A 26983-nucleotide genomic window follows, 5' to 3' on the forward strand; every position below is an offset into this window, starting at 1 on the left:
TTCTATAGCTAGAGGACTCCTGATATCTCCAGGAGGGATCCTAGAGGACTCCTGATATCTCCAGGAGTGATACTAGAGCTAGAGGACTCCTGATATCTCCAGGAGTGATTCTAGAGCTAGAGGACTCCAGATATCTCCAGGAGGGGTTCTAGAGCTAGAGGACTCCAGATATCTCCAGGAGGGGTTCTAGAGCTAGAGGACTCCTGATATCTCCGGGAGTGATTCTAGAGGGCTCCTGACATCTCCGGGAGTGATTCTAGAGCTAGAGGACTCCTGATATCTCCAGGAGGGATTCTAGAGGACTCCTGATATCTCCAGGAGTGATACTAGAGCTAGAGAACTCCTGATATCTCCAGGAGTGATTCTAGAGGACTCCTGATATCTCCAGGAGTGATTCTAGAGGACTCCTGATATCTCCAGGAGTGATTCTAGAGGACTCCTGATATCTCCAGGAGTGATTCTAGAGGACTCCTGATATCTCATGGAGTGATACTATAGCTAGAGGACTCCTGATATCTCCAGGAGTGATACTAGAGCTAGAGGACTCCTGATATCTCCAGGAGTGATACTAGAGCTAGAGGACTCCTGATATCTCCAGGAGTGATACTAGAGGACTCCTGATATCTCCAGGAGTGATTCTAGAGGACTCCTGATATCTCCAGGAGTGATTCTAGAGGACTCCTGATATCTCCAGGAGTGATACTAGAGCTAGAGGACTCCTGATATCTCATGGAGTGATACTAGAGCTAGAGGACTCCTGATATCTCAATGGAGTGATACTAGAGCTAGAGGACTCCTGATATCTCCAGGAGTGATACTGGAGCTACGAGGACTCCTGATATCTCCAGGAGTGATACTAGAGCTCAGAGGACTCCTGATATCTCCAGGAGTGATTCTAGAGGACTCCTGATATCTCCAGGAGTGATTCTAGAGGACTCCTGATATCTCCAGGAGTGATACTAGAGCTAGAGGACTCCTGATATCTCCAGGAGTGATTCTAGAGCTAGAGGACTCCTGATATCTCCAGGAGTGATTCTAGAGGACTCCAGATATCTCCAGGAGTGAGTCTATAGCTAGAGGACTCCTGATATCTCCAGGAGTGATACTAGAGCTAGAGGACTCCTGATATCTCCAGGAGTGATTCTAGAGCTAGAGGACTCCAGATATCTCCAGGAGGGGTTCTAGAGCTAGAGGACTCCTGATATCTCCAGGAGTGATTCTAGAGCTAGAGGACTCCTGATATCTCCAGGAGTGATACTAGAGGACTCCTGATATCTCCGGGAGTGATTCTAGAGGGCTCCTGACATCTCCGGGAGTGAATCTATAGCTAGAGGACTCCTGATATCTCCAGGAGAGATTCTAGAGCTAGAGGACTCATGATATCTCATGGAGTGATACTATAGCTAGAGGACTCCTGATATCTCAAGGAGTGATACTAGAGCTAGAGGACTCCTGATATCTCCAGGAGTGGTTCTAGAGCTAGAGGACTCCTGATATCTCCAGGAGTGATTCTAGAGCTAGAGGACTCCTGATATCTCCAGGAGTGGTACTAGAGGACTCCTGATATCTCCAGGAGTGATACTAGAGCTAGAGGACTCCTGATATCTCCAGGAGTGATACTAGAGCTAGAGGACTCCTGATATCTCCAGGAGTTATACTAGAGGACTCCTGATATCTCCGGGAGTGATTCTAGAGGACTCCTGATATCTCCGTGAGTGATTCTAGAGCTAGAGGACTCCATATATATCCAGTAGTGATTCTAGAGCTAGAGGACTCCTGATATCTCCAGGAGGGGTTCTAGAGCTAGAGGACTCCAGATATCTCCAGGAGGGGTTCTAGAGCTAGAGGACTCCTGATATCTCCAGTAGTGATTCTAGAGCTAGAGGACTCCTGATATCTCCAGGAGGGATTCTAGAGGACTCCTGATATCTCCAGGAGTGATTCTAGAGGACTCCAGATATCTCCAGGAGTGATTCTAGAGCTAGAGGACTCCTGATATCTCCAGGAGTGAATCTAGAGGACTCCTGATATCTCCGGGAGTATTTCTAGAGCTAGAGGACTCCTGATATCTCCAGTAGTGATTCTATAGCTAGAGGACTCCTGATATCTCCAGGAGGGATCCTAGAGGACTCCTGATATCTCCAGGAGTGATACTAGAGCTAGAGGACTCCTGATATCTCCAGGAGTGATTCTAGAGCTAGAGGACTCCAGATATCTCCAGGAGGGGTTCTAGAGCTAGAGGACTCCAGATATCTCCAGGAGGGGTTCTAGAGCTAGAGGACTCCTGATATCTCCGGGAGTGATTCTAGAGGGCTCCTGACATCTCCGGGAGTGATTCTAGAGCTAGAGGACTCCTGATATCTCCAGGAGGGATTCTAGAGGACTCCTGATATCTCCAGGAGTGATACTAGAGCTAGAGAACTCCTGATATCTCCAGGAGTGATTCTAGAGGACTCCTGATATCTCCAGGAGTGATTCTAGAGGACTCCTGATATCTCCAGGAGTGATTCTAGAGGACTCCTGATATCTCCAGGAGTGATTCTAGAGGACTCCTGATATCTCATGGAGTGATACTATAGCTAGAGGACTCCTGATATCTCATGGAGTGATACTATAGCTAGAGGACTCCTGATATCTCAAGGAGTGATACTAGAGCTAGAGGACTCCTGATATCTCCAGGAGTGATACTAGAGGACTCCTGATATCTCCAGGAGTGATTCTAGAGGACTCCTGATATCTCCGGGAGTGATTCTAGAGGACTCCTGATGTCTCCGGGAGTGATACTAAAGCTAGAGGACTCCTGATATCTCCAGGAGTGATACTAGAGCTAGAGGACTCCTGATATCTCCAGGAGTGATTCTAGAGGACTCCTGATATCTCCAGGAGTGATTCTAGAGGCCTCCTGATATCTCCGGGAGTGATTCTAGAGGACTCCTGATGTCTCCGGGAGTGATACTAAAGCTAGAGGACTCCCGATATCTCCAGGAGTGATTCTAGAGCTAGAGGACTCCTGATATCTCCAGGAGGGATTCTAGAGGACTCCTGATATCTCCAGGAGTGATACTAGAGCTAGAGGACTCCTGATATCTCCAGGAATGATTCTAGAGGACTCCAGATATCTCCAGGAGGGGTTCTAGAGCTAGAGGACTCCAGATATCTCCAGGATGGGTTCTAGAGCTAGAGGACTCCAGATATCTCCAGGAGGGGTTCTAGAGCTAGAGGACTCCAGATATCTCCAGGAGGGGTTCTAGAGCTAGAGGACTCCAGATATCTCCAGGAGGGGTTCTAGAGCTAGAGGACTCCAGATATCTCCAGGAGTGATTCTAGAGGACTCCTGATATCTCATGGAGTGATACTAGAGCTAGAGGACTCCTGATATCTCATGGAGTGATACTAGAGCTCGAGGACTCCTGATATCTCCAGGAGTGATACTAGAGCTCGAGGACTCCTGATATCTCCAGGAGTGATACTAGAGCTAGAGGGCTCCTGATATCTCCAGGAGTGATTCTAGAGGACTCCTGATATCTCCAGGAGTGATACTAGAGCTAGAGGACTCCTGATATCTCATGGAGTGATACTATAGCTAGAGGACTCCTGATATCTCATGGAGTGATACTATAGCTAGAGGACTCCTGATATCAAAGGAGTGATACTAGAGCTAGAGGACTCCTGATATCTCCAGGAGTGATACTAGAGCTAGAGGACTCCTGATATCTCCAGGGGTGATACTAGAGCTAGAGGACTCCTGATATCTCCAGGAGTGATCTGGCTAGAGGACTCCTGATATCTCCAGGAGTGATTCTAGAGGACTCCTGATATCTCCAGGAGTGATTCTAGAGGACTCCTGATATCTCCAGGAGTGATTCTAGAGGACTCCTGATATCTCCAGGAGGGGTTCTAGAGGACTCCAGGTATCTCCAGGAGGGATTCTAGAGCTAGAGGGCTCCTGATATCTCCAGGAGTGATTCTAGAGGACTCCTGATATCTCCAGGAGGGGTTCTATAGCTAGAGGACTCCTGATATCTCCAGGAGTGATACTAGAGGACTCCAGATATCTCCAGGAGTGATTCTAGAGCTAGAGGACTCCTGATATCTCCAGTAGTTATTCTAAAGGACTCCTGATATCTCCAGGAGTGATACTAGAGCTAGAGGACTCCTGATATCTCCGGGCAGCGAGGACCCGTTCTCCAGGAGGCTAGAGGACTCCAGATATCTCCGGGGAGCGCTGAGGCCCAGTTCTCCGGAGGAGCGCTAGAGCCCGAGGCCTCCAGATATCTCCAGGAGGGGTTCTAGAGCTAGAGGACTCCAGATATCTCCAGGAGGGGTTCTAGAGCTAGAGGACTCCTGATATCTCCAGGAGTGATACTAGAGGACTCCTGATATCTCCGGGAGTGATTCTAGAGGGCTCCTGACATCTCCGGGAGTGAATCTATAGCTAGAGGACTCCTGATATCTCCAGGAGAGATTCTAGAGCTAGAGGACTCATGATATCTCATGGAGTGATACTATAGCTAGAGGACTCCTGATATCTCAAGGAGTGATACTAGAGCTAGAGGACTCCTGATATCTCCAGGAGTGGTTCTAGAGCTAGAGGACTCCTGATATCTCCAGGAGTGATTCTAGAGCTAGAGGACTCCTGATATCTCCAGGAGTGGTACTAGAGGACTCCTGATATCTCCAGGAGTGATACTAGAGCTAGAGGACTCCTGATATCTCCAGGAGTGATACTAGAGCTAAGTGACTCCTGATATCTCCAGGAGTTATACTAGAGGACTCCTGATATCTCCAGGAGTGATTCTAGAGCTAGAGGACTCCATATATATCCAGTAGTGATTCTAGAGCTAGAGGACTCCTGATATCTCCAGGAGGGGTTCTAGAGCTAGAGGACTCCAGATATCTCCAGGAGGGGTTCTAGAGCTAGAGGACTCCTGATATCTCCAGTAGTGATTCTAGAGCTAGAGGACTCCTGATATCTCCAGGAGGGATTCTAGAGGACTCCTGATATCTCCAGGAGTGATACTAGAGCTAGAGGACTCCTGATATCTCCAGGAGTGATTCTAGAGGACTCCAGATATCCCCAGGAGTGATTCTAGAGCTAGAGGACTCCTGATATCTCCAGGAGTGAATCTAGAGGACTCCTGATATCTCCGGGAGTATTTCTAGAGCTAGAGGACTCCTGATATCTCCAGTAGTGATTCTATAGCTAGAGGACTCCTGATATCTCCAGGAGGGATCCTAGAGGACTCCTGATATCTCCAGGAGTGATACTAGAGCTAGAGGACTCCTGATATCTCCAGGAGTGATTCTAGAGCTAGAGGACTCCAGATATCTCCAGGAGGGGTTCTAGAGCTAGAGGACTCCAGATATCTCCAGGAGGGGTTCTAGAGCTAGAGGACTCCTGATATCTCCAGGAGTGATACTAGAGGACTCCTGATATCTCCGGGAGTGATTCTAGAGGGCTCCTGACATCTCCGGGAGTGAATCTATAGCTAGAGGACTCCTGATATCTTCAGGAGTGATTCTAGAGCTAGAGGACTCCTGATATCTCCAGGAGTGATTCTAGAGCTAGAGGACTCCTGATATCTCCAGGAGGGATTCTAGAGCTAGAGAACTCCTGATATCTCCTGGAGTGATTCTAGAGGACTCCTGATATCTCCAGGAGTGATTCTAGAGGACTCCTGATATCTCCAGGAGTGATTCTAGAGGACTCCTGATATCTCCAGGAGTGATTCTAGAGGACTCCTGATATCTCATGGAGTGATACTATAGCTAGAGGACTCCTGATATCTCATGGAGTGATACTATAGCTAGAGGACTCCTGATATCTCAAGGAGTGATACTAGAGCTAGAGGACTCCTGATATCTCCAGGAGTGATACTAGAGGACTCCTGATATCTCCAGGAGTGATTCTAGAGGACTCCTGATATCTCCGGGAGTGATTCTAGAGGACTCCTGATGTCTCCGGGAGTGATACTAAAGCTAGAGGACTCCTGATATCTCCAGGAGTGATACTAAGCTAGAGGACTCCTGATATCTCCAGGGAGTGATACTAGAGCTAGAGGCCTCCTGATATCTCCGGGAGTGATTCTAGAGGACTCCTGATGTCTCCGGGAGTGATACTAAAGCTAGAGGACTCCCGATATCTCCAGGAGTGATTCTAGAGCTAGAGGACTCCTGATATCTCCAGGAGGGATTCTAGAGGACTCCTGATATCTCCAGGAGTGATACTAGAGCTAGAGGACTCCTGATATCTCCAGGAATGATTCTAGAGGACTCCAGATATCTCCAGGAGGGGTTCTAGAGCTAGAGGACTCCAGATATCTCCAGGATGGGTTCTAGAGCTAGAGGACTCCAGATATCTCCAGGAGGGGTTCTAGAGCTAGAGGACTCCAGATATCTCCAGGAGGGGTTCTAGAGCTAGAGGACTCCAGATATCTCCCGGAGGGGTTCTAGAGCTAGATGACTCCAGATATCTCCAGGAGGGGTTCTAGAGCTAGAGGACTCCTGATATCTCCAGGAGTGATTCTAGAGGACTCCTGATATCTCCAGGAATGATTGCTAGAGGACTCCTGATATCTCCAGGAATGATTCTAGAGCTAGAGGACTCCAGATATCTCCAGGAGGGGTTTTAGAGCTAGAGGACTCCTGATATCTCCAGGGATGATTCTAGAGCTAGAGGACTCCTGATATCTCCAGGAGTGATTCTAGAGGACTCCTGATATCTCCAGGAGTGATTCTAGAGGACTCCTGATATCTCCAGGAGTTATACTAGAGCTAGAGGACTCCAGATATCTCCAGGAGTGATTTTAGAGCTAGAGGACTCCTGATATCTCCAGGAGTGATTTTAGAGCTAGAGGACTCCTGATATCTCCAGGAGTGATTCTATAGCTAGAGGACTCCTGTTATCTCCAGGAGTGATAAGTATAATTTCTGTCCTAATCTGTTATGGTCTAGTACTGTCTAGCTAGCTAGGGCCATCTACTTCAAGGGCTGCCTGTCTTCCCAGTGGACACATCAACCAGGATCAAGGGGTCAGGGTAATTTGTGACTGTTCTGGTTTTGGTAATCAGTGGCTGTATTGGAGGGGGAGTGATTTCTCCTCTCTTGGTGGTTTCTAGGCAACCAGTGGTTGCCCCACCTAGCTATCTTAAGATGAATGCACTAACTGTAAATTGGTCTGGATGAGAGCAACTGACCAAAATTACTAAAATTACTAAATATAAATGTGTTATCATAAATTCCTAGATTACACTTAAACCAAGTATTTATCTGTATATCTCAGCATACCTCTCCTCCTGACTGGTGGCTATTTATTAAAGAAACCAATTATTCTCAGCATCTTTGCTCAAATCTGGGTAAAAGATTGAAAGGAATGTTAGTCATATTTAGTTATTACTTGTTATTCTAAAGTCTACCAACCGTGACAGCAGGCATGCCAGCTAAGATAGTTAGACAAGCTACTCTAATTTGATTGGTAGCGTGAAGTGGCTTGGTAGCTAGTTATGAGGTTGGGAGATTGGGAGCCTATCTAGCTGGCTACACTCTGAAAATTGCTGGGTTAATAACAACCCCAGAGCTGGGTAAATAGTGGACAGAACACATGTTGGGTTATTTTTGACCCAGCCTGTTGGGTCACTTAGTTGGGTTATTGAACTATGAGCCACCTGGCCAGATCTGAAGACTGGAGGTGTGGCTTAATAGTGGCGTGTTGCTAAAGCCAACTTCATAAAATGACCAGGGGTTAGTATTATATACAGTTGAAGTCGGAAGTGTACATACACCTTAGCCAAATACATTTAAACTCAGTTTTTCACAATTCCTGACATTTAATCCTAGTAAAAATTCCCTGTTTTAGGTCAGTTAGGATCACCACTTTATTTTAAGAATGTGACATGTCAGAATAATAGTAGAGAGAATGGTTTATTTCAGCTTTTATTTCTTTCATCAGATTCCCAGTGGGTCAGAAGTTTACATACACTCAACTAGTATTTGGTAGCATTGCCTTTAAATTGTTTAACTTGGGTCAAACGTTTCAGGTAGACTTCCACAAGCTTCGCACATTAAGTTGGGTGAATTTTGGCCCATTCCTCCTGACAGAGCTGGTGTAACTGAGTCAGGTTTGTAGGCCTCCTTGCTCACACACGCTTTTTCAGTTCTGCACATAAATGTTCTATGGGATTGAGGTCAGGGCTTTGTGATGGCCACTCAAATACCTTGACTTTGTTGTCATTAAGCCATTTTGCCACAACTTTGGAAGTATGCTTGGGGTCTTTGTCCATTTGGAAGACCCATTTGCGACCAAGCTTTAACTTCCTGACTGATGTCTTGAGATGTTGCTTCAATATAGTCACATCATTTTCCTGCCTCATGTGTCCATCTATTTTGTGAAGTGCACCAGTCCCTCCTGCAGCAAAGCACCCCCACAACATGATGCTGCCACCCCCGTGCTTCACAGTTGGGATGGTATTCTTCGGCTTGCAAGCCTCCCCCTTTTTCCTCCAAACATAACGATGGTCATTATGGCCAAACAGTTCTATTTTTGTTCAGACCAGAGGAAATTTCTCCAAAAAGTATGATCTTTGTCCCCATGTGCAGTTGCAAATCGCAGTCTGGCTTTTTTATGGCGGTTTTAGAGCAGTGGATTCTTCCTTGCTGAGCGGCCTTTCAGGTTATGTCGATATAGGACTCGTTTTACTGTGGATATAGATACTTTTGTACCTGTTTCCTCCAGCATCTTCACAAGGTCTGATATTCTTTTGATTTTCCCATGATGTCAAGCAAAGAGGCACTGAGTTTGAAGGTAGTCCTTGAAATACATCCACAGGTACACCTCCAATTGACTCAAATGATGTCAATTAGCCTGTCAGAAGCTTCTAAAGCCATGACATCATTTTCTGGAATTTTCCAAAGTGTTTAAAGGCACAGTCAACTTAGTGTATGTAAACTTCTGACCCACTGGAATTGTGATAAAATGAATGATAAGTGAAATAATCTGTCTGTAAACAATTGTTGGAAAATTACTTGTGTCATGCACAAAGTAGATGTCCTAACCGATTTGCCAAAACTATAGTTTGTTAACAAGAAATTTGTGGAGTGGTTTGAAAAACGAGTTTTAATGACTCCAACCTAAGTGTATGTAAACTTCCGACTTCAACTGTAGATTGATCAATTTAATTTACATACATACCTCCTGCTTGTCCTGACAATTTAGACTTTGTTACTGTGGAATAGGACCTTGATTAAAAAAAAACGCGTGCTTAAAGTTTAGTAATTAATTTAACATCTGAATTATTTTAAAACAGCACTAATCTGAGGGCATGACTCCTCTGTGTTTGTGTGTGTCTGCCAACCAGAGCACGATTCTTCTGTGAGGACGTGTATCCAAGTCAGTGCATTTAATGTCATGCCAGTTATCTATGTATTGTATCTATCAATCCATTCATCAATCACAGCACTACTACTGTAGTTGCTACTACCACCCCCTTTAATGCCAAGAGAGCTGGGCTTTAATTACACAGCTAGAGAATCTGTTACATAACCATGGTGTTGCTGGTTCCATCCCCATTCTGACTGTTCCACCTCAATCACTGCACACTCTACACTTTGATAATAGATTACATTGCTAACAGGTTAGATCGAGCTTGTTTACTCTGTATCCAGACAATCGCACAAAAAGGCATACATACACAAACACACCTTATCTCACATCTAGCACATCTGCTTGTAATCGCACACACGCACACACGCACACACACACACACACACACACACACACACACACACACACACACACACACACACACACACACACACACACACACACACACACACACACACACATGTTTCTAGGTTTCCAGGATTAGAAGAGGAGAGGCAGAGATGTGAAATCAAGACAACTGTTGGGGCAACCTAAGGACAAGGTAGAGTTTAATGCAAGCGAGGGGGAGGAGAAGAGAAGAGATAACGAATGTCCACTATGTTTACCGTTGTGTCTAAGCAACCAATTAATACCAAAACTCCTCTCTGGCAGTGGTTGAGTCTGTTGGCGTCTTAGCGATGGTTCTGTAAGGACACACCGGTTCAGTAGGAGAACAGGGACAGGTTCAGTAGGAACAGAACAGGGACAGTAGGAACAGAACAGGGACAGGTTCAGTAGGAAACGGGACAGGTTCAGTAGGGAAAAGAACAGGTTCAGTAGGAAACAGAACAGGTTCAGTAGGGAACAGAACAGGTTCAGTAGGGAACAGAACAGGTTCAGTAGGGAACAGAACAGGTTCAGTAGGGAACAGAACAGGTTCAGTAGGGAACAGAACAGGTTCAGTAGGAAACAGAACACTGTTCAGTAGGGAACAGAACAGGTTCAGTGGGGAACAGGTTCAGTGGGGAACAGGTTCAGTAGGAACAGAACAGGTTCAGTAGGAAACAGAACAGGTTCAGTAGGAAACAGAACAGGTTCAGTAGGGAACAGAACAGGTTCAGTAGGGAACAGAACAGGTTCAGTAGGGAACAGAACAGGTTCAGTAGGAAACAGAACAGGGACAGTAGGAAACAGAACAGGTTCAGTAGGGAACAGAACAGGTTCAGTAGGGAACAGAACAGGTTCAGTAGGGAACAGAACAGGTTCAGTGGAAACAGAACAGGTTCAGTGGAAACAGAACAGGTTCAGTAGGAACAGAACAGGTTCAGTAGGAACAGAACAGGTTCAGTAGGGAACAGAACAGGTTCAGGTTCAGTGGGAACAGAACAGGGACAGGTTCAGTAGGAACGGAACAGGGACAGTAGGAAACGGAACAGGTTCAGTGGGAAACGGAACAGGTTCAGTGGGAAACGGAACAGGTTCAGTGGGAAACGGGCTCAACATCCTAATTATAATAATGATAATAATAATGATAAGACAACTGGTTGTTATCAGTGTCTTTCTACAGCTTAGTGATGAAAGAGGACTGCAATGCCTGAATGATAAAGTGAGGGATGAGACATGAGAGGGATGGAGTGGGCGTTAGGAGAGAGAGATGAAGAGAGGGATGGAGTGGGCATCAAGGCTAAGCCTGCTAGGAGAGACGTGGAGAGAGGGGTAGAGTGGGCGTCAAGGCTAAGCCTGCTAAGAGAGATGTAGAGAGGGGTAGAGTGGGCGTCAACGCTAAGCCTGCTAGGCGAGAGATGTAGAGAGGGGTAGAGTGGGCGTCAAGGCTAAGCCTGCAAGGAGAGACGTGGAGAGAGGGGTAGAGTGGGCGTCAAGGCTAAGCCTGCTAGGAGAGATGAAGAGAGGGGTAGAGTGGGCGTCAAGGCTAAGCCTGCTAGGAGAGAGATGTAGAGTGGGCGTCAACGCTAAGCCTGCTAGGAGAGACATAAAGAGAGGGATAGAGTGGGCATCAAGGCTAAGCCTGCTAGGCTACAGTAATATATTCTGTGTCTTAAATGGCACCCTACTCCCTATTTGATTTGATTTATTTGGATCCCCATTACCGACGCCAATGGTGACAGTTAGTCTTAACGTGAACACCACTAAATAAATGTATGTTCAATCATTTCATCCAAACTGCTCGCTCTCGTCAATGAGCGTCTCCGTAGCCAGGCGCTAAAATAGAACTTGGTTCTATTTGTGACGCTTGACGCTCTGCAAGTCCTGCCTCTCCCATCTCTTCATTATTGTTTAGGAGCATATACAGTGCATTTGGAAAGTATTCAGACCCCTTGACTTTTTCCACATTTTGTTACGTTACAGCCTTATTCTAAAATTGATTAAATTGTTTTTTTTCCTCATCAAAATACACAAAGTACTCCATAATGACAAAGCGAAAACAGTTTTTTCCAAATGTTTGCAAATTTATGTGAAAAAACCCCCCTGAAATATCACATTTACATAAGTATTCAGACCATTTACTCAGTACTTTGTTGAAGAACTTTTGGTAGTGATTACAGCCTTGAGTCGTCTTGGGTATGACGCTACAAGCTTGGCATACCTGTATTTGGGGAGTTTCTCCCATTCTTCTCTGCAGATCCTCTCAAGCTCTGTCAGGTTGGATGGGGAGCGTCACTGCACAGCTATTTTCACGTCTCTCCAGAGATGTTTGATCAAGTCCAGGCTCTGGCTGGGCCACTGAAGGACATTCAGAGACTTGTCCCGAAGCCACTCCTGTGTTGTCTTGGCTGTGTGCTTAGGGTTGTTGTCCTGTTGGAAGGTGAACCTTCGCCCCAGTCTGAGGTCCTGAGCGCTCTGGAACAGGTTTTCATAAAGGATCTCTCTGTACTTTGCTCCGTTCGTCTTTCCCTCGATCCTGACTAATCTCCCAGTCCCTGCCGCTGAAAAACATCTCCACAGCATGATGCTGCCACCACCATGCTTCACTGTAGGGATGGTGCCAGGTTTCCTCCAGAAGGGACGCTTGGCATTCAGGCCAAAGAATTCAATCTTGGTTTCATCAGACCAGAGAATCTTGTTTCTCATGGTCTGAGAGTCCTTTAGGTGTCTTTTGGCAAACTCCAAGCGGGCTGTCATGTGCCTTTTACTGAGGAGTGGCTTCCGTCTGGCCACTCTATCATAAAGGCCTGATTGGTGTAGTGCTGCAGAGATGGTTGTCCTTCTGGAAGGTTCTCCCATCTCCACAGAGGAACTCTGGAGCTGTGTCAGAGTGACCGTCGGGTTCTTGGTCACCTTCCTGACTGAAAATGGTCAAAAAATTTACAAAGATCCAGGAAATAAAGAACCTTATGCATTTCAGGTAAAATAAAAAAAAAACACAATGTTTATATCCCAGGACAAATTAACTAGCTAGCTAGCTAAATGTCCATTAAAGTTTCATGTGTTTCGGGCCCCAAATGAACATAGTTAGTTATGATGTTTCATCCTGCTGTCCTGATCGCGTCTGGTGTTGATGGATAAAATCAACGTGCCCACGATGACGCACGGGGAATCAAGCATGTGCCCTGTGTCAGTCAGCATGTGCCCTGTGTCAGTCAGCATGTGCCCTGTGTCAGTCAGCATGTGCCCTGTGTCAGTCAGCATGTGCCCTGTGTCAGTCAGCATGTGCCCTGTGTCAGTCAGCATGTGCCCTGTGTCAGTCAGCATGTGCCCTGTCAGTCAGCATGTGCCCTGTGTCAGTCAGCATGTGCCCTGTGTCAGTCAGCATGTGCCCTGTGTCAGTCAGCATGTGCCCTGTGTCAGTCAGCATGTGCCCTGTGTCAGTCAGCATGTGCCCTGTGTCAGTCAGCATGTGCCCTGTGTCAGTCAGCATGTGCCCTGTGTCAGTCAGCATGTGCCCTGTGTCAGTCAGCATGTGCCCTGTGTCAGTCAGCATGTGCCCTGTGTCAGTCAGCATGTGCCCTGTGTCAGTCAGCATGTGCCTTGTGTCAGTCAGCATGTGCCCTGTGTCAGTCAGCATGTGCCCTGTGTCAGTCAGCATGTGCCCGTGTCAGTCAGCATGTGCCCTTGTCAGTCAGCATGTGCCCTGTGTCAGTCAGCATGTGCCCTGTGTCAGTCAGCATGTGCCCTGTGTCAGTCAGCATGTGCCCTGTCAGTCAGCATGTGCCCTGTCAGTCAGCATGTGCCCTGTCAGTCAGCATGTGCCCTGTCAGTCAGCATGTGCCCTGTGTCAGTCAGCATGTGCCCTGTGTCAGTCAGCATGTGCCCTGTGTCAGTCAGCATGTGCCCTGTGTCAGTCAGCATGTGCCCTGTGTCAGTCAGAATGTGCCCTGTGTCAGTCAGCATGTGCCCTGTCAGTCAGCATGTGCCCTGTCAGTCAGCATGTGCCCTGTGTCAGTCAGCATGTGCCCTTGTCAGTCAGCATGTGCCCTGTCAGTCAGCATGTGCCCTGTGTCAGTCAGCATGTGCCCTGTGTCAGTCAGCATGTGCCCTGTGTCAGTCAGCATGTGCCCTGTGTCAGTCAGCATGTGCCCTGTGTCAGTCAGCATGTGCCCTGTGTCAGTCAGCATGTGCCCTGTGTCAGTCAGCATGTGCCCTGTGTCAGTCAGCATGTGCCCTGTCAGTCAGCATGTGCCCTGTCAGTCAGCATGTGCCCTGTCAGTCAGCATGTTAACGAAAAAAGACATTACAGAAAGAAAAAAAATACTTTTACAAGAGATAAGGTGTGTAGAGCTCCGGAGGGCGCTATGAGCTCTGGTCAAAAGTAGTGTACTGTAATGGAATAGTTTCTGTCCCAAATGGCATCCTATGTGTCTGTCTATGTTCACATCAGTTGTTTTTCCAATTTCACTTCAGTTCAGTGTTATGAATCGTAGAGTTGGTATCAACATGACATAAGACTCACCACAATGTGTTATGTTATACTGGAGGGATAGAAAATAGAATGTCTTCTCAGTCAACTTACCTGATAAAATAAGGGTATTAAATATGGGTAATGAATATGGGTAATAAATAAGGACAATGAACAAGGGTAATAAAGCAGGATAATGAATACGGATAATGAACAAGGGTAATAAAGCAGGATAGTGAATAAGGGTAATAAATAAGGATAATGAACAATGGTAATGAATAAGGATAATGAATAAGGGTAATTAATAAGGATAATGAACAAGGGTAATGAATAAGGGTAATTTTAAGGGTAATAAATATGGGTCATGAAAAAGGGTATTTAACAAGGGTAATGTATAAGGGTCATTTTAATATGGCTAATCGGTAAGGGTAACGAATAAGGGTAATAATTATGGCTAATGAATAAGGATAATATTTAAAGGTAATACACATGGTTAATGAATATGGGTAATGTATAAGGGTATTAAACAAGGGTAATGAATAAGGGCAATTTTATTATGGCTAATGAATACAGGTAATGTTTAAGGGTAATAAATATGGTTAATGAATAAGGGTAATTAATAAGGGTAATAAATACAGGTCATACATAACGGTAATTTTAAGGGTGATAAATAAGGGTAATAACTAAAGGTAATTATTATGGGTAATAATATGCGTAATTAATAAAGGGTAATAAATAAGGGTAATGATTAAGGGTAATGAATGACGGAAGGTAATGGGTTATGTATAACGAAGAGGCGGTTTCAGGTTGAGTCGTACAGTAGAGACCAGATAGAAGAGAATATGTCTGTGTGTTGTCCATTCCTCTGCAGCACCCTGCGATGCTCTCGCTGTGATGATGCCCTTTCAAACATCACAACGGCCCTTTGGCTTGCGCCCTCCGGGGCTCAATGCACCTTATTTTAGAACAGACGGACCTTCACCCTCACAGACCCCCTGGGTCCCTTCCATCCCTCTCCTCCCTCTCCATCACTTCATCATCCTCCTTTCTTCCCCAGACAGACAGGCAGACAGGCAGACAGACAGACAGGCAGACAGGCAGACAGACAGACAGACAGGCAGGCAGACAGACAGGCAGGCAGACAGACAGAGAGACAGACAGGCAGACAGACAGACAGGCAGACAGACAGGCAGACAGACAGACAGACGAAAACAGTCACTAATTCAGGACATGCTGCTGAAGGAGGATTAATGTGTGTGTGGTGGTTGGGGGGGGGGGGGGTCCGTGCGTCTCTATTGACTCAGTCACCAGGTCACGATCGATTGTTTTTGATTGATTGGTTGATTAGTCTGCTACCTAGCATTTATGGAAGATATTACAGCAGCAGTCATTTCTAAAGTGTTCTTGTTTTGGGTGAACATAGAATAGCTACAATTTATTCCAACATTGAAAAAGGGGGGGGGGAGAAAAAAAAGCATCTATGCAATTCAATTGGATAATGGTCCTTAATCATTCAAATTATCTTCAAGTGAAAGATTGGAGTCTTTTATAAAAATAGCCAACTAATGTCAGTCATCAAGTAATCAAGCTAAAGTACTTCATTTTTAAAGTACTTGATTTTTTTTCCCCCAGTCAACTCACAATATGCCTTCTACTAAATTCAGCTACCTGAGAAAAATGAAGGCAGGCAGCTAGAAGTTTGGTTGCTGTGGAAACAAAGAGAGACTTTGATTTTAAGGGCATGAGGAAGACGTTCAGTAAAAATAACTTCATTTCAACTAAGGATGTGTCACACCTGGCCCAGAGAGTCATCTCGTTAGTCAGGATGTGTTTTACCTGGCCCAGAGAGTCATCTCGTTAGTCAGGATGTGTTTTACCTGGCCCAGAGAGTCATCTCGTTAGTCAGGATGTGTTTTACCTGGCCCAGAGAGTCATCTCGTTAGTCAGGATGTGTTTTACCTGGCCCAGAGAGTCATCTCGTTAGTCAGGATGTGTTTTACCTGGCCCAGAGAGTCATCTCGTTAGTCAGGATGTGTTTTACCTGGCCCAGAGAGTCATCTCATTAGTCAGGATGTGTTTTACCTGGCCCAGAGAGTCATCTCGTTAGTCAGGATGTGTTTTACCTGGCCCAGAGTCATCTCGTTAGTCAGGATGTGTTTTACCTGGCCCAGAGAGTCATCTCGTTAGTCAGGATGTGTTTTACCTGGCCCAGAGAGTCATCTCGTTAGTCAGGATGTGTCACACCTGGCCCAGAGAGTCATCTCGTTAGTCAGGATGTGTCACACCTGGCCCAGAGAGTCATCTCGTTAGTCAGGATGTGTCACACCTGGCCCTGAGAGTCATCTCGTTAGTCAGGATGTGTCACACCTGGACCAGAGAGTCATCTCGTTAGTCAGGATGTGTCACACCTGGCCCAGAGAGTCATCTCGTTAGTCAGGATGTGTCACACCTGGCCCAGAGAGTCATCTCGTTAGTCAGGATGTGTTACACCTGGCCCAGAGAGTCATCTCGTTAGTCAGGATGTGTCACACCTGGACCAGAGAGTCATCTCGTTAGTCAGGATGTGTCACACCTGGACCAGAGAGTCATCTCGTTAGTCAGGATGTGTCACACCTGGACCAGAGAGTCATCTCGTTAGTCAGGATGTGTCACACCTGGCCCAGAGAGTCATCTCGTTAGTCAGGATGTTTTTTACTTCCTCATCCTAACTTGGTTTGAGTTTCGCCTTTTACTTTGTATTTTCTGAGGAAAATCTAGTAGGCATCCATGGTGCTGGTGTCTCCCTGTTCTTGTTGCTTTGTCAACTTTCAGTGGGACAGGAAGGGTGTTTTTCAGAACCCGTTTAAACCCCCATTCTGTTTGGGTTTTTTGTTGTCGAAGTGACTTCTTTGTTTGTTCCCTTTTCTGTTCAGCGGCGTAATGTATGTTTGTCTTTAGAGAACATAACAGCACTGTCTGAATAATATAATCATGTATATCTCTTCCAATAGATCTGTACTCCAGACTTGGTCGTGTTCCTGTCCTGTGCTAACCACCGTCTGAAGGAGCGTCTGGAGAAGCGAGCAGAGGCGACGGGTCGTCCTGATGACAACCCCAATGCGACAGAGCGCCGCCTCACCAACTTCAAACAGAACACCATCCCCTTGGTCAAATACTTCCAGGAGAGGGGACTCATCGTCACGGTAAGACGAGGGTGTGTGTGTGTGTGTGTGTGTGTGTGTGTGTGTGTGTGTGTGTGTGTGTGTGTGTGTGTGAGAGCAGTTTTTAAGTGTTGTCTATGGTGTTTACCACTCAGCAGCTGACCCTAATTCTAGTTGCGGATTCACACAAGGGGTACCATTGTTTCCTTTATTAGTACATGTCCTATTGTTGAGAGAGTAAGACTGACAGACAGGATATTACCTGTCCTATTGTTGAGAGAGTAAGACTGACAGACAGGATATTACCTGTCCTATTGTTAAGAGAGTAAGACTGACAGACAGGATATTACCTGTCCTATTGTTAGGAGAGTAAGACTTGAATGAACTGTCCTCGAGGGTGTCCAGAATCATAATTCCCATTAGCAACAGAGTCCCTGGTTTGCCACTTTTTCCAGTCTGATCTACAACCCTTTAGATAATTCATTAGTCCTCACATCTGTCCATCGATCTGCCATCCACTGGACCAGAGCCTTGGTACACACACACACACACACACACACACACACACACACACACACACACACACACACACACACACACACACACACACAGGACCAGAGCCTTGTTGTTGATCTGAATGACAGGAAGGCATTAATGGTGTTAATTGTATGCTATTGGTCTCCTCCATAGTCTAGTGTGTAGAAGTCTACTAGCGAGGTGTGTGTGTGTGTGTAGCCATGTTGTTAACCCTGTTGCTACAGTGCCTTCAGTAAGAATTCATACCCCTTTCATTTCCCCACATTTTGTTGTGTTACAGCCTGAATTTAAAATGGATTAAATTGTGATTTTGAGTCACTGGCCTACACTCAATACCCCATAATGTCAAAGTGGAATTATGTTTTTAGATTTTTTTAAAACAAATTAATGGTGGTGGCTGCATCATGTTATGAGTATGCTTGTCATTGTCAAGGAATGGGGAGTTTTTTAGGATAAAAGAAACAGAATGGAGCTAAACACAGGCAAAGTCCTAGAGGAAACCTGGTTCAGTCTGCTTTCCACCAGACACTGGGAGATGAATTCACCTTTCAGCAGGACAATAACCTAAAACACAAGGCCAAATCTACACTGGAGTTGCTCACCAAGACAATGGTCCCGTGTGGCTCAGTTGGTAGAGCATGGTGTTTGCAACACCAGGGTTGTGGGTTCGATTCCCACGGGGGAGCAGTATGGGTAAAAAAAATTATGAAATGTATGCATTCACTACTGTAAGTCGCTCTGGATAAGAGCGTCTGCTAAATTACGTAAATGTGAAATGTTGAATGTTCCTGAGTGACCTAGTTACAGTTTTGACTTAAATCGGCTTGAAAATCTATGGCAAGATTTGAAAAATGGCTGTCTATCAATGATCGACAACCAACATGACAGAGATTGTACTCAATTAGTGGATTGGTCATTGTTTATCTCCATGGCGATGGAAAGTCTACAGGTACTAACCTAGAAGACCAGCCTACAGTATGTACAATACTGTAATGTACATTTATTTACATTAAGTGGTTTGTAAGGATGGTAAATTATTACTGCACACACACACACAAAAAAAGTGGTTGTTTTCCATGTTATTTGATCAAGAAAAATATTTTAATTTGATGCGTATGCTTTGTGTCTTTGCCCATAACTTGACACCTTTTGATGTGAATGTTTCAGGACAGGGGTTTTGTTCTTTCTGAATTCCATTAGAATAATGACGGTAGAGACAGGAAACAGCTCTTCCAGTTCCCACTAATGTATCCTGCAAGATCCTATTCGTAATTATAAACAACCGTTTTTGCAAAAAGCAGAAAATGAATAGTTGCACCACCTCAGCATCACTACCCCCTCAGCATCACTACCCCCTCAGCATCACTACCCCCTCAGCACCACTACCCCCTCAGCACCACTACCCCCTCAGCATCACTACCCCCTCAGCATCACTACCCCCTCAGCATCACTACCCCCTCAGCATCACTACCCCCTCAGTACCACTACCCCCTCAGCTCCACTACCCCCTCAGCACCACTACCCCCTCAGCACCCCTACAGGACCCCCTCAGCTCCACTACCCCCTCAGGACCCCTACCCCCTCAGCACCCCTACACTACCCCCTCAGCTCCACTACCCCCTCAGCACCCCTACACTACCCCCTCAGCACCCCTACCCCCTCAGCACCCCTACCCCCTCAGCACCCCTACACTACCCCCTCAGCTCCACTACCCCCTCAGCACCCCTACCCCCTCAGCACCCCTACACTACCCCCTCAGCTCCACTACCCCCTCAGCACCCCTACACTACCCCCTCAGCACCCCTACCCCCTCAGTACTACTACCCCCTCAGCACCCCTACAGTACCCCCTCAGCACCCCTACAGTACCCCCTCAGCACCCCCTAAGCTAGGTACTCAGAGGCCTTTACCTAGCCTGGGCCAAATTCACCTCATCCACCTTCAACGTGTAACACCCACCTATGTCCTAGGTTGAAGACGGCAAAGGTTAAGGCAGGAGGATTCTAACATCCCACAACTCTTTGTATAAATTAGGAAGAATTCTAAACTATACGACTAGCAATTAGAGTGGAAATAACATGAAGTGAACGTTAGCAGTACAGAAAGTTTGCCATCAAAGTGGAAAAATAAAATTCACAGTCGTAGTGAATTTCAGCTAGCTACTCAGCACACACACAGCATATCTGTTTTTGTGTCATTCAATTAATTTAAAAGCCATTTAATTTCTTGATTTCCAGACCACTGGTTGGGTTTTCAATGCTAATTCATTCAGATCAGGAACGGCTCTGGTCCGATGAATTATTAGCTAACGCTGCCACATGGAATTACTGCTTTGTCTTCTCCTTGGGTAACCTAGCCTGCATCAGGCTGTCTCTCTCTCTCGCTCTCTCTGGGATATATTGTCTCTACCTTGGGTAACCTAGCCTGCATCAGGCTGTCTCTCTCTCTCTCTCTCTCGCTGGGCTGTTAGTGGATATATTGTCTCTACACTACGACTCAGAGGGGATAAATAGGTTAATGGTGGTGAACCAATCTGAAACTATTAAAGAGGATCATGCAGATTTTAATCCTCCTTCCTGTTGTCAAGACCTCCAGCATCACGTCTATCAGTGATCACAGCAATAAATATCAACGTCATAGTAAATGCATATTGTATTACAGGATATCTCTCTCTGTTGATGAAAATATGCTGGTGACAGTTATTATCCATAGCTTGCTGGAAGAATCTTACTTTTAAGCCAAAAAAAAACAAAAAAAGATTGACATTACTGTGTCTTGAACCTCTGTCCCTACTGCCTTATCACATGAACACCCTGTGTTAGACGACTTTGTCCATGTTAGACTGTCTGGATTCGTTCCCAGCTGAACGAGTGAGACCAGTCATCCCACCCCTCAGAGGTGAGGTCACAGAGTCTTCTTCTCTGTATTTACCATTTGTGGTTTTTCCACAATGAATACGAGGGGAAGCAGCACAAACGTTTGACATGCAGCTGTGTGTTTCCAGCTGTTTGACATTCAGCCGTTCCCAGCTGTGTGTTTCTAGCTGTGTGTTTCTAGCTGGGTGTCCCCAGTTTCCAGCTGTGTGTCCCCAGCTGTGTGTCGCCAGCTGTGTGTCGCCAGCTGTGTGTCGCCAGCTGTGTGTCGCCAGCTGTGTGTCCCCAGCTGTGTGTCCCCAGTTTCTAGCTGTGTGTTTCCAGCTGTGTGTCCCCAGCTGTGTGTCCCCAGTTTCTAGCTGTGTGTCGCCAGCTGTGTGTCCCCAGCTGTGTGTCCCCAGTTTCTAGCTGTGTGTTTCCAGCTGTGTGTCCCCAGTTTCTAGCTGTGTGTTTCCGGCGGTGTGTCCCCAGCGGTGTGTTTCATCTATGGGTCCTGGTCAAAAGTAGTGCGCTAAATAGGGAATAGGGGGCCATTTGAGACTAAATAGGGAATAGGGGGCCATTTGAGACTAAATATGGAATAGGGTGCCAGTTGAGACTAAATAGGGAATAGGGTGCTATTTGAGACTAAATAGGGAATAGGGTGCTATTTCGTACTAAATAGAGAATAGGGTGCTATTTGAGACTACATTTTTATTGTTTATTTCACTTTTGCTAATAATCTACTTCACTTGCTTTGGCAATGTTAACATACATTACCATTCAAAAGTTTTGGGTCACTTAGAAATGTCCTTGTTTTCCATGAAAACATACATGAAATGAGTTTCAAAATGAATAGGAAATAGAGTCAAGACATTGACAAGGTTATAAATAATGATTTTTAATTGAAATAATAATTGTGTCCTTCAAACTTTGCTTTCGTCAAAGAATCCTCCATTTGCAGCAATTACAGCCTTGCAGACCTTTGAGCATTCTAGTAGAGATTTTACCCCATGCTTCCCGTGTCACACCCTGATTCGTTTCACCTGTCCTTGTGCTTGTCTCCACCCCCCTCCAGGTGTTGCCCATCTTCCCCACTTATCCCCTGGGTATTTATACCTGTGTTCTCTGTTTGTCTGTTGCCAGGTCGTCTTGTTTGTCAAGTTTACCAGCGTTTGTCCTGTCAGCTTCTGTCTTTTCCCAGCTTCTCTTTTTCTCGTCCTCCTGGTTTTTGACCCTCGCCTGTCCTGACCCTGTACCCGCCCGCCTGACCACTCTGCCTGACCCTGCCTGCCGACCTGTACCTTTACTCCTACTCTGGATTATCAGCCCCTGCCTGCCTTGACCTGTCGTCTGCCTGACCCTGACCCTGCCTGCCTTGACCTGTCGTTTTCCTGCCCCTGTTGTTACAATAAACATTGTTACTTCACACAGTCTACATCGGGATATTACCTTGATACCTGATCTCCTGAAGCATCTCCCACAAGTTAGATTGGCTTGATGGGCAGTTCTTACGTACCATACGGTCAGGCTGCTCCCACAACAGCTCAATAGGGTTGAGATCCAGTGACTGTTCTGGCCACTCCATTATAGACAGAATACCAGCTGACTGCTTCTTCCCTAAATAGTTATTCCATAGTTTGGAGCTGTGCTTTGGGTCATTGTCCGGTTGTAGGAGGAAATTGGCTCCAATTAAGCGCCGTCCACAGGGTATGACAAGGCGTTGCAAAATAGAGTGATAGCTTTCCTTCTTCAAGATCCCTTTTACCCTGTACAAATCTCCCACTTTACCGCCACCAAAGCACCCCCAGACCATCACATTGCCTCCACCGTGCTTCACAGATGGTGTCAAACACTCCTCCAGCATCTTTTCATTTTTTCTGTGTCTCACGAATGTTCTCCTTTGTGATCCGAACACCTCAAACTTAGATTCGTCTGTCCATAACACATTTTTCCAATCTTCCTCTGCACAGTGTCTGTGTTCTTTTGCCCATCTTAATCTTTTATTTTTATTGGCCAGTCTGAGATATGGCTTTTTCTTTGCAACTCTGTCTAGAAGGCCAGCATCCCGGGGGTCGCATCTTCACTGTTGATGTTGATACTGGTGTTTTGCGGGTACTATTTAATGAAGCTGCCAGTTGAGGACTTGTGAGGCGTCTGTTTCTCAAACTAGACATTCTAATGTACTTGTCCTCTTGCTCAGTTGTGTACCAGGGCCTCCCACTCCTCTTTCTTGTCTGGTTAGAGCCAGTTTGCACTGTTCTGTGAAGGGAGTAGTACACAGCGTTGTACAAGATCTTCAGTTTCTTGGCAATTTCTCACATGGAATAGCCTTCATTTCTCAGAACAAGAATAGACTGATGAGTTTCAGAAGAAAGTTCTTTGTTTCTGGCCATTTTGAGCCTGTAATCGAACCCACAAATGCTGATGCTCCAGATACTAAACTAGTCCAGTTTTATTGCTTCTTTAATCAGGACAACAGTTTTCAGCTGTGCTAACATAATTGCAAAAGGGTTTTATAATAATCAATTAGCCTTTTAAAATGATGAACTTGGATTAGCTAACACAACGTGCCATTGGAACACAGGAGTGATGGTTGCTGATAATGGGCCTCTGTACGCCTATGTAGATATTCCATAAAAAATCAGCCGTTTCCAGCTACAATAGTCATTTACAACATTAACAATGTCTGCACTGTATTTTTTATCAATTTGATGACACCAAATGTTTCCCATGCCAATAAAGCCCTTAAATTGAATTGAGAGAGGTATGACAGAGAATATATCAAATCAAATGTTATTAGTCACATGCGCCGAATACAACAGGTGTAGACCTTACAGTGAAATGCTGAATACAACAGGTGTAGTAGACCTTACAGTGAAATGCTGAATACAACAGGTGTAGTAGACCTTACAGTGAAATGCTGAATTCAACAGGTGTAGTAGACCTTACAGTGAAATGCTGAATTCAACAGGTGTAGTAGACCTTACAGTGAAATGCTGAATTCAACAGGTGTAGTAGACCTTACAGTGAAATGCTGAATTCAACAGGTGTAGTAGACCTCACAGTGAAATGCTGAATACAACAGGTGTAGTAGACCTCACAGTGAAATGCTGAATACAACAGGTGTAGTAGACCTCACAGTGAAATAACAATAGTGAGACTACATACAGGGGGTACCGATACAGAGTCAATGTGGAGGCTATATACAGGGGCTACCGGTACAGAGTCAATGTGGAGGCTATATACAGGGGGTACCGGTACAGAGTCAATGTGGAGGCTATATACAGGGGGTACCGATACAGAGTCAATGTGGAGGCTATATACAGGGGCTACCGGTACAGAGTCAATGTGGAGGCTATATACAGGGGGTACCGGTACAGAGTCAATGTGGAGGCTATATACAGGGGGTACCGATACAGAGTCAATGTGGAGGCTATATACAGGGGGTACCGGTACAGAGTCAATGTGGAGTCTATATACAGGGGGTACCTGTACAGAGTCAATGTGGAGGCTATATACAGGGGGTACCGGTACAGAGTCAATGTGGAGGCTATATACAGGGGGTACCGGTACAGAGTCAATGTGGAGGCTATATACAGGGTGTACCGGTACAGAGTCAATGTGGAGGCTATATACAGGGGGGGTACCGGTACAGAGTCAATGTGGAGGCTATATACAGGGGGGTACCGGTACAGAGTCAATGTGGAGGCTATATACAGGGGGTACCGGTACAGAGTCAATGTGGAGGCTACATACAGGGGGTACCGGTACAGAGTCAATGTGGAGGCTATATACAGGGGGTACCGGTACAGAGTCAATGTGTAGGCTATATACAGGGGGTACCGGTACAGAGTCAATGTGGAGGCTATATACAGGGGGTACCGGTACAGAGTCAATGTGGAGGCTATATACAGGGGGTACCGGTACAGAGTCAATGTGGAGGCTATATACAGGGGGTACCGGTACAGAGTCAATGTGGAGGCTATATACAGGGGGTACCGGTACAGAGTCAATGTGGAGGCTATATACAGGGGGGTACCGGTACAGAGTCAATGTGGAGGCTATATACAGGGTGTACTGGTACAGAGTCAATGTGGAGGCTATATACAGGGGGGTACCGGTACAGAGTCAATGTGGAGACTACATACAGGGGGTACCGGTACAGAGTCAATGTGGAGGCTATATACAGGGGGTACCGGTACAGAGTCAATGTGGAGGCTATATACAGGGGGTACCGGTACAGAGTCAATGTGGAGGCTATATACAGGGGGGTACCGATACAGAGTCAATGTGGAGACTATATACAGGGGCTACCGGTACAGAGTCAATGTGGAGGCTATATACAGGGGGTACCGGTACAGAGTCAATGTGGAGGCTATATACAGGGGGTACCGGTACAGAGTCAATGTGGAGGCTATATACAGGGTGTACCGGTACAGAGTCAATGTGGAGGCTATATACAGGGGGGGTACCGGTACAGAGTCAATGTGGAGGCTATATACAGGGGGTACCGGTACAGAGTCAATGTGGAGGCTATATACAGGGTGTACCGGTACAGAGTCAATGTGGAGGCTATATACAGGGGGGGTACCGGTACAGAGTCAATGTGGAGGCTATATACAGGGGGTACCGGTACAGAGTCAATGTGGAGGCTATATACAGGGGGTACCGGTACAGAGTCAATGTGGAGACTACATACAGGGGGTACCGGTACAGAGTCAATGTGGAGGCTATATACAGGGGGTACCGGTACAGAGTCAATGTGTAGGCTATATACAGGGGGTACCGGTACAGAGTCAATGTGGAGGCTATATACAGGGGGTACCGGTACAGAGTCAATGTGGAGGCTATATACAGGGGGTACCGGTACAGAGTCAATGTGGAGGCTATATACAGGGGGTACCGGTACAGAGTCAATGTGGAGGCTATATACAGGGGGTACCGGTACAGAGTCAATGTGGAGGCTATATACAGGGGGGTACCGGTACAGAGTCAATGTGGAGGCTATATACAGGGTGTACTGGTACAGAGTCAATGTGGAGGCTATATACAGGGGGGTACCGGTACAGAGTCAATGTGGAGACTACATACAGGGGGTACCGGTACAGAGTCAATGTGGAGGCTATATACAGGGGGTACCGGTACAGAGTCAATGTGGAGGCTATATACAGGGGGTACCGGTACAGAGTCAATGTGGAGGCTATATACAGGGGGGTACCGGTACAGAGTCAATGTGGAGGCTATATACAGGGGGTACCGGTACAGAGTCAATGTGGAGGTTATATACAGGGAGGTACCGGTACAGAGTCAATGTGGAGGCTATATACAGGGAGGTACCGGTACAGAGTCAATGTGGAGGCTATATACAGGGGGGTACCGATACAGAGTCAATGTGGAGGCTATATACAGGGAGGTACCGGTACAGAGTCAATGTGGAGGCTATATACAGGGGGGTACCGATACAGAGTCAATGTGGAGGCTATATACAGGGGGGGTACCGATACAGAGTCAATGTGGAGGCTATATACAGGGGGTACCGGTACAGAGTCAATGTGGAGACTATATACAGGGGGTACCGGTACAGAGTCAATGTGGAGGCTATATACAGGGAGGTACCGGTACAGAGTCAATGTGGAGGCTATATACAGGGGGGTACCGATACAGAGTCAATGTGGAGGCTATATACAGGGGGTACCGGTACAGAGTCAATGTGGAGACTATATACAGGGGGTACCGGTACAGAGTCAATGTGGAGGCTATATACAGGGGGGTACCGATACAGAGTCAATGTGGAGGCTATATACAGGGGCACCGGTACGGAGTCAATGTGGAGACTATATACAGGGGGGTACCGGTACAGAGTCAATGTGGAGGCTATATACAGGGGTACCGGTACAGAGTCAATGTGGAGGCTATATACAGGGAGGGTACCGTTACAGAGTCAATGTGGAGGCTATATACAGGGGGTACCGGTACAGAGTCAATGTGGAGGCTATATCAAGGGAGGGTACCGGTACAGAGTCAATGGTTAGTTGAGGTAGTATGTACATGTAGGTATAGTTATTAAAGTGACTATGCATAGATAACAACAGAGAGTAGCAGTGGTGTAAAAGAGGGGGTGAGAGGACAGGACAGTAGAGAGAGTGTGTAGGAAGAAAGATATGAACACCGAGAGAGAGAGAATATTTACAGGGCGAGAGAGGGAGGAGAGCGAACGAGAATATTTACAGGATGAGAGG

General features: G+C 46.2%; 1 protein-coding gene across 3 annotated transcripts in view; it reads left to right on the forward strand.

The window, feature by feature from the left end:
• ak5 (adenylate kinase 5) overlaps positions 1 to 26983 on the forward strand; it is a 197447-nt gene that overhangs the window by 46494 nt on the left and 123970 nt on the right. For all 3 annotated transcript variants that reach the window (XR_014391817.1, XR_014391818.1, XM_045714398.2), the window contains exon 6: positions 17204 to 17395. Coding sequence is in view for 1 of the 3 variants with exons in the window: in XM_045714398.2 (XP_045570354.1) it covers positions 17204 to 17395 (192 nt within the window). In the remaining 2 variants the exon portion in view is untranslated. The remainder of the gene's footprint in view (positions 1 to 17203; positions 17396 to 26983) is intronic.

The sequence above is a fragment of the Salmo salar genome, chromosome 03 (assembly GCF_965601325.2).
Source record: "Salmo salar chromosome 03, fSalSal1, whole genome shotgun sequence".
In the NCBI taxonomy this organism is placed as follows: Eukaryota; Metazoa; Chordata; class Actinopteri; order Salmoniformes; family Salmonidae; genus Salmo; species Salmo salar.